Genomic DNA, 12,729 nt, shown 5'->3' with positions numbered 1-12,729 from the left:
TGTGTGATTTAGTCATTGTAGGCTGGTATGGTGGACGATTTTTAAGCTTCTTCAGGTAATTCTTATTTGCAGGCAGTTGTTTTCAGCGTTTTTTCATCTAATGAAGCATTTGTCATTTGTTGTGTCACCTGTTTCTCTTGCAATTAAAACCACTGCTGCAGCGCATTCATGGATAAAGCCTCAGTGCTGTGCATAGATTATTTAGTGAGGCACAAATACCCAACAATAGCAGTAGAAATTTAACGTTTTACAGTTTTACTACCTTTTATGTTTACTCCTGTCATCTTGGATTTTTAACTTGGTGGGGCTACTGACAATCCGAGTTGAGGGGGCATTTCAGATGAAAATTCATACTTTTGATTTAATTTGAATTGCGCAATATGACAGGAGCAGGCTCATTTCAACTCTGCCTGATAAATCTAGCTTTAAGTGCTAGCTAGTTTTAGCTAGCACTCACACTCACAGGTTTTAGCCATAGACTGTTTAGAACATGGACACGATTCCAGGTCTAAATAACTAGGTGAAAATAACTGAAGTTATGGGCTCAGTAAGCACTGAAACTAGAGATTAAGTTAATCTAGTAAACGAAAGGAGGATCATCTTGTTTGCAACATTCGCTAACAAACGGTTAATGTCACCACAGATGGAAGGAAAATACAATGTATGGTTATGGTAACAGAGGAGGCAAAAGCAGCTTAGTTAGTGATGACTTTTAGTATCACTGTTTGCAAAAGCACAGATCCTCTATTAGAGCTGGGCGATATATCGAGTTTTTAAAAAATATCGATATATTTTTATACGAGATATAAGATGGACAAGATGGACACGGCAAATCTCCGTTAACGAGTTACTGCGCATCGCCCCGTGCGTGGGGCTGGACGCCGTCAACGTGTTAGCTAGCTAACCACGCTAACGAGCTAACCACGCTAACGCTGTGCAGCCCAGAGGCGCTGCACAGCCTAAAATCCTTTCTCAAAAGTTGACAGCACGGCTTATGTATGAATTCTGGTTGTGCTTGATGGCCGCGAAGCGATTTTATGTGGTACACAGCGCTCAGCAATCTGTCAAAAAATGTTTTAGTATGACTTTGGTAAGCTACGGTGATACACTGGTTGATGGATTGTCGGAGCATTACGGCTACCGAGGAGCCTCGCGGAGTGATACGTACTGTGCTTCAACGTAATATTACTCTACTGTGTATAAGGACCATAAATGGCACCTGTTAAGAGACGTGGTTATGAAGAGGATTTCAAACTCAATGCTGTCAGTCACGCAGTAGAAGTTGGGAACAGAGCAGCTGTGAAATCTGTCTTTGTTACTATGCTTTGCATCTTTTAGTTTACATTTTGACTGCACAATTGTGAGCTTTTTGTTATGCACAAAAACAACATTGTTTTCTTTTATTTATGGAGCATTATTATTTAATAAATGCTCATAATTTATTTTTGAGTAAATTTTATGTACATCTATGCTCTATGTTAATAAAAGTGCCTGTGTGACATCTGGGACACAGCTTTGACTAAGAACTCTCTTTTTGTTCTTACTTTATGGCTTAAAAAAATATATCGAGATATATATCTTATATCGCCGTCCAGGTAAAAAATATCGAGATATGAATTTTGGGTCATATCGCCCAGCCCTATCCTCTATGTCTATGTGATTTGCCACTGGGTCCACTGAATAGAGAGAACACAGAGAGACGTGTGGATGTGCACTGACTTGCTTTTTTGTTAAGAGTAAGTAAAATTGCAGTAAATCTGTCAAATTTGCCAGCAGTGTAGCCAAGTGGTTTCCATTAACACCACTCAGATCTCCATTCATTTATCATTTTTATGAAAGAGCTTAAAAGCATTTTATAAATCGGATGTCAGTAATATATGAATTAAAATCCATAGATTATTAAAAAAGCATTAAGATAACACTACTTTCTTTATTAGTCTGTCTTCTAAGAGCCAAACAAGCAACCTTGCATGATTTTTGTTTCGGGTGTAGAAGCTCATACCATCGCCCTGTTTCCTAGCATCAGCACACCTCAAAAGCTGCATTTCTTCAGAACTTGCTCCCTGATTGGCACATCGCGCCCATGTTGCTTTGATTTTTTTCTTGGAAGTGACAGGTCTCCGTTTTTTATGGTCTTGAAACAGGTGACAGGTTGTACTCTTCTAATGTGGCGTACCTGTCACAGCAGACAGACGACCTCTGTAATGGTAGAGTATTACCAACCGGAATCTGGCCTTTTTATAAACTCAGCTGCTCCGTGTTCCTTTTTGCAGTCAGTTTTTTCCATTCAGTGTGGTTTCTGAAATTTTTAATGGCTCTTCAGCAAATTTTGTTGCAGTGGCAGTGGTCTGGTTTGGTTACTAGCTTAACTCCTGCGAGGCTTCAAGCCTGTGAAAAACCTTGTTATATTGATGATGACTCCTTCCTGTGCTGATGTGCAATGAGAACAGTGTAAATTCGTTTGCACACAGTCACAGTAACAGTAACGTCTCAAAGGTATGACAGCAAGTAAGGTAGTTAAAACGCACCCCCCCCCCCCCCCCCCCCCCCTCGGTTTCTCTCTTTGGATTTTCTATTTACAGTAATGTGTGCCACATTTTTAGAAACTCCCGAGGCTTCTGTGACTTTGGCACATATTACCTAATCCTCACAAGTGCACACATACGCTCGCAAACACAGGCTCACAGATTTGACTCACACACATCTCCAAAAAGTCAATGTTTGATGTAGCATCTGTGAAGCTAGAGCTGTATGTGTCACTCAGTAGGTATATGATGCATGATTTTGATTGATGACACAGACTTAAAGGATGTAGTGAGAAAAACGCCCAAATCCAGGACACAGAACCTCGGGATGGTGAGGAGCTTTATTGACTAATAGGCTTGAACACAAGGCACTGACGGAGAGCTGGCAGATTAAACCTTGTAATTCAAGCCAAGGAGAGAACTGACTGAGGCCTAATGAAAGAACAGGGAAAAGGCAGGACTGGAAAACAGGGAGAAACATGGAGCTGAACTACAGCTGACTCAAAAAGAACAAAGGGGAGCATGACTATTTATACACTTGGACTGACTGGGGGATGACAACCAGGAGGGGGAATGAGATACAGGTGAATACAAATAGATCAGGGGAAGTCCAGAGAAGTAAAACTACCACAGGGAGACTAACCTTGACAGTGAAGCAGGACGTAATAACAAGAAAAATACTTGGAAAGAGAGTCTGTAGGTTCTCACTCATCCCGGTCATGATGGTCTAACGTTTTTGAGTTTAATACAACTTCATTTAAGTTCTTGAAAACCTGTACCATCTCCTCCAAAAGTGTCTTGATGGATGCTCAATCATCCAGGTAAGGAAATCCCACAAAGTTGATTTCATTCATCTGGATGTAGCATTTTCTGTGGGAAAATCCAAGTGAGCCTAAGTCTTCTGGTTGTTTTTCCAAGTGACAAAACATTTCGCCCCACAGAAAACGGCACGTCCGGAATCCACTTTCTGGGCTCTCTTTCAAAAGACAATTCTAAAAGCTGATGAAGAGTCTCGGGTATTTGACCTGAAGTGGCTCCATCACTCCTTTTTGTGAGTCACTGCCCCAACCTGCCATCATGTGAGTTGTTAAGGTCAAATGAGTTCAGGTTTGAATGGCAGTTAAATTGTCCGGGAAGGGATCTCAGGGCTATATTTTTTAGGTTTGGCATATGGGAACATGTGCACATTGCAAGATTTGTCCACCATATCAGAAGTGCACTGCAGAATTCAAAACTCTACAACTACTTAAAAAATTCAAAGGTTCAGAGAAAATGAAACTCAAATAGAGCAATAAAACTAAACCTCAACATTACTAGACTAATGAGCATAAACTCACATATGTCAACAGAGGGTTCAAAACTCAAAATGAAGACAGAAACTGTTTACACGGTAGTGGAGAACTTCTTGCCTGCTTTTATCAGTGATTTCCTTGTTCTTCTGCAGTTAAATACAGCTCATTAAGCCAGTTTAATACTAATTTTCAAATCACGACAGTCCAAATAGTTTACAAAAAGTATTACTAGCATTTAGAGTATATTTTAAAGCTTTTCTATCAAACTAATCACTGATTTACTTTATCTTTGAGGAAGGTGTGGTGACACCCGAACATGAATAACTGACAGTAAGTGTTTCAACATCTATCTGACAACATTTTTAAAAACAGTTTTGTGCAGACATGAACAGACTGTCAGCTGCTACTGTTTTATGTAGCTGTACAAAACCTGAAGCTCTTTGCTTTTACAAGGCTGGAGGATCTTTTTTTTCCCACTCCTTGTTTAGGTACTTTCTCTGCTCTGAGCAATCTTAAAAGTGCATCATTTTCTATTGTAAACAATGAGCAAAGGAACCGAGCACTTTGAAAAGATGTTCTTAGAGAGCACTCATCCCCGTGCTGGTTTTCTCTCTGTGACAAGGATAGAGTATCTCTCACTGGATAAAGTTTTCTCATTTTCTTTATGCATATTTCGGCAGTGCTGCTTTCTGGAATCAACTTCAAGTTTACATGGCGTTCGACCCCTGTCGACGTCTGCGATCTTTGTTGTGCAAATTCTGTCTAATGACCAAAACTTCCAAAAGGTATACGGTGCCACAAACAACTAGTCTGAATTCTTCAGATAATTTAAAAGTGATGTACACCTGTGACACAACAAGCTTCACAAAATGAAGCAGTTTTGTGTGCAGTCAAACATTTCGAGTCCACTAAAGATCCTCTTGCACCCTGCAGATATGGTTTTACTCCATCGCTTCCTGTCACAGACCCTTGTTACACACATACAGGCTTAGACTTTGGTTACAAAGGCTTTGTGTGCATCTTTTCAAGTGGCAACAACAGCTAAAAATGAATTGTGAACATAGTTCGGATATATTTTGCACAGACGAGTCAAAACATATGCAGTAGTGTAGATAGGTCTGCCTGCTTCCTATTCTCCAAACAACTGAGGGGGACAAAGTCATACTCCTTAATGGGATATTTAGCTCGCAGCAAGACAGATTTAGCCAGTAAACAGAACAACTTCAAGAGCAGGCAATCCACAACGGAGCGCAGAAGACTTTCTCACCGTGTTCACGAGGATCCAAATAAAAATTAAAATACCAAGGGCTCCATGGTGAGAGTGTATGTCTGTTATAGAGCAGGTTATAAATCATGCATGATCGCCTTTCTTCCCCGCTCTGAGACTGATGCTAACTGACGTGCACTTCTGTATCATAAACAGTAGCTCTCTCTGGTGGGAGCCGATTGTGTGAAAGCAGCTTAGGAAGATGAAGCCGGTAGCTGGGAGGGTGAAATTGCGATTCCATACAGTGCGGCGGGTTTTGCGAGGAGAGACGTCTGCTTCAGAGCAAACAAGACACGATAGTGCCGCTGGATTCTCAGCAGAATAGCGTCTGTCTACCGGAAACTGAGCGCACTTTAAATTTTAACCAGTCTTTCTCAAATCAAGACGTAGTTCCTGCACAGTCCCCTCGGAAACGCATCCAAACCCACACATGTTGGTGCTGATATTTATACTTTGAATTCTGGATGTTTAGCTGCTGTTGATTTTCCTGAGCTGAAGCTTGGCAACGAGTGGGAGTAGTTGCAGCAGGATTTGACATTTCTGTTAGAGGACAGTCTGTCTCCAAGAAACTGCAGATCACCTTGACACTAAAAGTCTTGTGTGAATCACAGTCATTTACTGTCAAAAGAACAAAGTGAACTGAACTGAAGCCTGAGAGACGGAGCTCTGTTTTGGTCTCTCACTCCTTTGGAAGCTTGATGCTTTAGATGCCTTATGTAAAGGCAGTAGGTTCGGTGGTGAATGAAGCTGCATATCAAATCTGGGTATATTGTTTTATAAGAAATAACTCTCATGTCAATGCACCTAAATAATTTAAATTTATTCTTTGAAGTATTTCTTCCGGATTTCTGAATTTGGATATTGCTTGGAGTCACCTCTGCATGTGGGCCTTTTGATTTCTTACCATTCCAGTTATTAATTCATTTCCTTCTTAGCTCAGACTTTTCTTTGCGCTAGCTTGTTGATCATGAGATAATTTATAGTCAGATGCTTTACGTAACGAGTCAAGTCATTCGCTCTTTTTGAGAATGTTGCAAAGTTTTGATGTTGGGATGACAGTGATGGAAAGCTTTTATTCTTTTTCTGAGTCAGTGCTTTCATTTTCTGTGATTTTGTGGTTTGGTCTTAAAAGCAGGAAAGAACTGAAGAAAATTGTTGTGGTGTGCCGCGAGATTACCGGAGCCACTCGTAACAACCTTCAGCCTTTGTAGATGAAGATCCTCTCGATGACAATCATCATTTTGGGCCCTCTGTGACTTGCAGATAGATTCAGACTGAAATTTGTTCGTGCTACTGTTTACTTAATCACATTTTGAATTATTTCCCTTATGATTAATGGTGAAAGTGTAATGTTTTGATCTAGTATTGGGTTTTATGTATGATACTGTATGCATCTTGGACTTGGACTGTAATTTCACAGCAGTGTACCGAGAAACAAAATATTATCCTAAGAATAATCTAATTTAACCATAAAAATTGCATAATATAATTATACTACATTTTCTTTGAATATTTGACCATGAAGTTGTGGTTACAGAGATATGGAGAAGGCTAAATGCCTTACTCTACAATAACTGTATTAGGCTTCACCCTCCACTCGACCCTGAAATTCATAGGTGATTAAAAATATTAATGGATGGAGAAAACATTGCTAGGATCATAGCTGATTTCTTAGCTTTCTACAAGCTAACTGTATATCTGGTTCTCTGAAGGAAATGTCTCAGCGTGTAATTTTGAATGTAGTTAGACAAAACGGCAACATAGCTGCAAGTAATTTAACAGGGGAGTTTGTAACTGTGTTGTGTTTTTATAGCCTTTGCTGAAATTGCATTGGAGAAAACTGAGAAAAGACGAGCAACAAAGTCTCAGAAGAAATACTGAAAGAAATGCTGTAAATGTCCACTGTGCGATGCGTACTGATAGGCGAGTTCCTTCTGTTTTCGGTGGAACACATCCTGTACCTGAAAGATACTCGCATTGCTCAAAATGAGAACTCACTGTGATTTGTCCTCAGTAAGGCAGACCAAAACATAGCTAATGTGAAAGTCTTGACACTTAGCAGCCAGCTTGGTGACAGCAGTTATTGTAAAGCCCGTATCTAAATGAACAGAGAGAGCCAAAACAAACTTCAGTGGTCACAGACACACTAAAAGCATTAGGTCTCCACTCAGATCTGATAACACTTTAAAAGTTTACCCACTTTCGTCCAGAATTTGGGCTTATTTCCCCACGTTGTGCCTCTACTGGGCATGTGCAAAGTTTAACAACACTGTGGCTCCATTATACTTTAATAAAAAAAGGTCACATGGTCATTGTTGCTCATCCCACAAACACATTGGGCAAAGGCCAAGTGAAATTCACATTATGGATACAGAGAACGAAGATGCAAAATATGTAGGCTACACATAAATCTTTACTGATCTTTAGCGAGTGGTTATGCCTCCTACTGATAGCGATGTGAACCTCTGTTGTCCACATCCATCAGTGTGACAACATTACTGGCTCAGATATTTCCTTGTTCACCCTCTTGATTGGTTCTTTAGGGGGGAAGCAGCGTGACAACCTACACCTTTAGTGTCCTCTTTTGCCAAGTTAGCTTCCAGAAGCTTGACAAAGTTTAACCAGTTTGTTAAGTAATTGTTACCACAGACTCAGCAACAAGACAAATACTGGCTATAATTGCCTTCTCCAGCTGAGTCTGTGACCCCTCGCCTGCATTTCCTTTAAGAGCCTGGCCTTTCACTTGGATATCATCTGCTGTCACATTTCCCGTGTTTGTTACTCGTGTTTTATCAGCCGCTGGATGTGTCAAATTACTTCCTCGATGCTGATTCAAGGCGACGTCTCATTTATGTCGGCACTGAATGGCCATTTGTGATCGCTCTGGATGATTTGCTTTGATTGTCTGTTTGTGTTGGGAGGGTTGATGGTGACAGGGACCGATGTTTCCTTCCCACTTTTTTTGGCTTTTCCCTCCTTTTGCTTTTTATTTCTCCCCCCTCTTTACACGAACACACCTCCCTCTTTTCTACATTTCTCCTTCTAAATGTCATTCCTCCTTCCTTCCTCCTCCCACTCATGTTCTTTTTTTCCCTAATGCCACAATCCCTTTTTGCTTCTTTTCTCTCATACCTCCATGCCCTAATCCTTCTCTTCTGTCTTCTCCGTCCACTCTCCCTCTGTCTCCTTCCTTTTCCTTCCTAATTAAGCTCTCCTCTCTGTTTCCCCTCTAACTCTCAACCTCTCCTCCATGGTTTCCACTCTAATCCCTCATTTATCTTCTTTTTTTTTTTACCCTATATCCCGCCTTCCTTCCTTTCTTCCTTCCTACCTCGGTCCTTGTTCTCCCTGACAACACATACTGCGTTATGTAATCTACGTCTCTGGGTATTAGTTATGCAAATTAATACATTTTTATTTATGTATGTTTTTTCTCTCCTCCCTCCATCACCTTCTTTTATCCTCTACTACCTTGCTTCCTTCACTTCCTACACCTCCCTTCTTCTCTGCCCCTTCTTTATCTTTTTATCTTTTCTTTTCCCCATCAATCTCTCTTCCTTGCCATCCTCCCTTTTTTCCCTCCAATTCTCTTTGCTTCTCTTCTCTTCTTTCCCAACCATTCCTCTGTTTTTCCCCTTCCCACTTTACTGTAAATAATCTTGTTTCCCTCCTTGTTTCCCTCCCTCTCCCCTCTTTTACCCGCCACTGCTCTCTCCCTCCATCCATCACTTCCTCTCCACATCCCTCCCTCCCATCCTTTTTTCCCCTCCCTCTTCTCCTCCAGCCACCAGCGGACTAGAGGCAGAGAGCGGCAGGCGCGGTGGCAGCAGCAGCAGCCACGGCGATGGATACCACAGCAGCAGCAGCGGCGGCGGCGGAGGCAGCAGCAGCAGCGGCGGCACGGCCCACTTCAGGTCTCCATGGCAACAGAGCGTGAACGTGTTCGGCTCGTGGAGCAGGCCGGAGTGTGTCGAGGAGCTGCACCAGCAGGCGCAGCTCAACCTCCAGAGCCTACTGCAAGGTAAGGATGCATGGAGAGGAGGAGAAGAGGAGGGATTGGATGGATCGAGGGAATGTGTGCGTGTGTGTGTTGTGTTTTGAGTGGGTGGGAGAGGCATGGAGGAAGAAGCAGAGGTGGGTGGGAGACTGTTTACACGCGTGTGTGTGTATGTGTGGTGTTGGACTGCACTGATATGGGTGTGTGTCGGACACTTTAAACATGCATGTGTGTGTTTGCATGCAGATATGCCGTGCGGAAGGGTGTGCGAGTTAGATTCCCCCTCATATGTGGTGCTTATGTTGTGCTGTAGAGTGTGTGTGTGTGTGTGTGCGTGCTGGCTTAGAGTAGCACTGCTCATACATGTTGGATTCACCTTGCAGGGTTGTTCTTAAGAGTAGTATTTTATCATTCAGTGTGTGTGTGTGTGTGTGTGTGTGTGTGTGTGTGTGTGTTTGTGTGTTGAAGGAATGATCACTACTGCAGAAACGGGCATGTTTACATTATAGTTGGCAGTCCATGTTTGTAACTCTGCCATGGTGTTATTTTTTTTAAGGTGAATGCTGCCATCTTAATATTAATCTCTTGTTTACTGAAGAAACTGCTCTGGTTGCACACTGTGCAACCTCTGTGTGCGCGTGTGTGTGTTTGTGTATGCAAATTAGCCCTCAAGGGAACAAGGTTTTCCATTTGTCCTCAGGTACTGTTTCTCTTCTGTCCCCTCCTGCCAGTTGCTTCTCCATCACTCTCTCTTTCTCTCTCTCCCTGTTGTTCTCGCTCTGTGACTCATACTGTCTCGCCCTTTGCCCGGCCCTTCCATTAGAACAATCAAAGTGGGTTGTTAGCTGAATGAACGGGGGGGGGGGGGGGGGGGGGGGGGGGCTGAATGGCAGCGAGACAACCGTGAACACCTGAGAGAAGGAATGAATGAACAAGTGGATCTTACAGCACATTTCATGTCTTTTCATTGTACTGATTTTTTTTTTGTTGCATTTGTTCTTAGTTAGTTGTCTAAAAATTTCCAAATTTGCCAACAGATCTATGAAAAATAACCAAAGCAAACAAAGTAACTACATTTGAAATCCATCTCTCGGTACGCTTGCTTTTCTACCCATCTTTGGTCAATTTGCACTTGAGTCGAAGGCAAAGGACTTCTTTTTGGGTTCTTGAAAATGTTTTACTTTGCAGTGGAGAGGCTGCTTCTTCTAAAGATGATGGGAAATCCTGTTTAACATTTAGTGTGCCTTTCACTAGACATCTCATAATCATCCTTGGAATAATCTCCATCAGGGTTAAATACTATTTACTTTTTCAAAGAAACTTTTCAGACAAACGAAACAAGAAGTCCAACTGCTTTCGGCTCACGAGCTTAAGACCACTGAAGACAGAAAGATATACCACTGTTATACACTATAGAGACAAATGTTTTGGGCCAGGCCTCTTAATCTTTGAGTTCAGGTGATTTCACTTTCATTGTCACAGATCTATAAAATCATGGTGTTGTAACAGGATGTGACAGGATGTGAAATGTCTTCTCTCTCTAAGAGATATTACTACATAGAGGAAGGTTTTGGGAACCACAGCAGCTCTGACCACATAAAGGTACAGAGCATGGCTGCTGGGCGCTGAGGTGCATAGTGTGTAAAAGACACCAGCGTTCTGCTGACTCAGTAACTCCAGATCTCCAAACCTTCTCTGGCATTAGCATCAGCACAAAAACTGTACACAGGGAGCTTCGTGGTAATGGTTTATCATGGCTCAGCAGCTCTTGCAGTTGCGACATGTAGGCGGCGCAGTACTTTGGTCGTTACGCTGTATGTCAGTTGTTGCAGATTTAACTTTATGAAGAGTAAGTAGTACATACAATGTGTTGAGAACTATTTTTTATTGTGGATTAATAAATATTTGGCACTCCAGTGATTGCAGGATACCATGCCATATGTAGTTAAGCTAAATTCCACTGTTACTGATCTCTGTTGGAATAGACTGGAGCCCTGGTACAGGCATTTGGTATATATGTTATAGAAATCAAAAGCTTTGTATAACACACAAGAATAACTCAAACAAAAGCTTCATATTGAAAGAAAATTTACTGTCACAGTGGTGCATGCTGTTAAAAACCGAGGCAAATGTATACTGTGTTTTGCACATTCCCTAAACATAAAGTTACTGACCACGGAGAAATTAAAAGAAACAAGTAAGCATAACTCAAGTCAAATTTTATTTCTATAGCACATTTATAACAATCTCAGTTGGCCAATGTTCTCTATATTATACAAAATATTCTATGCATAGCAGCCACTAAATCCACATTAAGAATAATCAGATAAAGTAGTACTGTGCTATAAATAAGACTGTGTTTGCATAATAAAACCCAGATTACAGAGAATAAGTAGGTTTTTTAACACTGTTTTAAAATGACAGAGACTGGGCAGCTTACATGAAAATGCAGGTTGTACCAAAGATTAGGAGACGCCATTGAAAAGGTTCTGTCGCCTCTGCTTTTGAACCACACGTTGGTGCAACAGTTGCTTCCAGAACAGCCTTGGCAATGATTTTAAAGGTCTGAATAAATGGACGACCATTAACCTGAAACCTAATCGCTTTTGAAGATCACCATTGAAGACACTGTCTAAAATTCCCACAGTTTTCCAGTGGGTTGAGGTCTCATGATAATTTACCATTATCTGGTCTAAGTACTCCCATTGAGATGGCCAATGTGTACTGCCCAGGATGTACTCTTTTGCACTTTGGCAGTGATGATAGGGCAAGCACACCCTCTTCCTCAGCACAACATCTCCACTGATCCAATCCACTAGCAACTCTAGGCAGAAAACAAGATGGGGCCTTACCTTTACTTTACATAAACCTCACTGCAGACAACTCTAGAGCTGACCCAGCTGCTACAACTGGCAGCTGGCAGCTATTCAACCTGACATTAGAATAGCTGCATCGCAAAGAAAAGGAACTGGTTACCCCGGTAACCGTCAGACTTGGTCATAGCAACTAGTGCGAGCTTCTTCTTTTAAGGTAGGATTGTCCAACAGACTGGAGGTAATAGAAGCTCCTGGTCTAGTGTCTCCTCCAAGTTTCCCTTCCTCGTGTTTCTCCATATAGTTTCCATAATCAGCTGTCCCACCCATAGTTCCACTTTGCAGCTGCTAAAAGGCCCACAGCATCATGCTCCTTGGCTTAGGATTGGCTTTCCAAACCTTTTGTCACATTGCTCACTCAGATCAGTTATCCTTTATTTAGTCTGGCATGGTGTAATTAGACAACTATAGGATCTAAATAAACATGCAAGATACACATTGAACCCAAATATTCCGCCTTGTGACTTTGAAGCTAGTCAGAAAGCACATAGAAATCACTCAGCTTGTTAAAGGCATCCGAGAAATTCTGGCAAGTTCTCATTTTACTATCTGGTTAAAATTCTTAATACATAAAAAAAAGTTATGGTACACATTTCAATTAAGCCACAGTTTTTCCACTTTTTGTCTCTCCTGCTGTCTACTAGTGCGACTGCTGTCATTACAATGAAATGATACTTTAGCGAGGCGAAGAAACCTAGCCGTGCTTTCATGTGGTAGCAGTTTGGACCACAGCTCTCACAATGTGAGCAATTCTTCATTTGCAACACAAACTGGA

At 41.6% G+C, this 12,729-nt stretch overlaps 1 protein-coding gene across 13 annotated transcripts in view; it reads left to right on the top strand.

Annotated features, from left to right (window-relative positions):
* nhsl2 (NHS-like 2) overlaps window positions 1–12,729 on the top strand; it is a 206,917-nt gene that overhangs the window by 133,789 nt on the left and 60,399 nt on the right. For all 13 annotated transcript variants that reach the window (XM_085138160.1, XM_085138152.1, XM_085138209.1 and 10 more), the window contains one exon: window positions 8,869–9,105. In XM_085138160.1, the coding sequence (XP_084994286.1) occupies window positions 8,869–9,105 (237 nt within the window). The remainder of the gene's footprint in view (window positions 1–8,868; window positions 9,106–12,729) is intronic.

This window comes from Neolamprologus multifasciatus, chromosome 3 (assembly GCF_963576455.1).
Source record: "Neolamprologus multifasciatus chromosome 3, fNeoMul1.2, whole genome shotgun sequence".
Lineage (NCBI taxonomy): Eukaryota > Metazoa > Chordata > Actinopteri > Cichliformes > Cichlidae > Neolamprologus > Neolamprologus multifasciatus.
The sequence above is the reverse complement of the archived record's forward strand: the minus strand, read 5'-3'. Positions and strand labels throughout refer to the sequence as shown.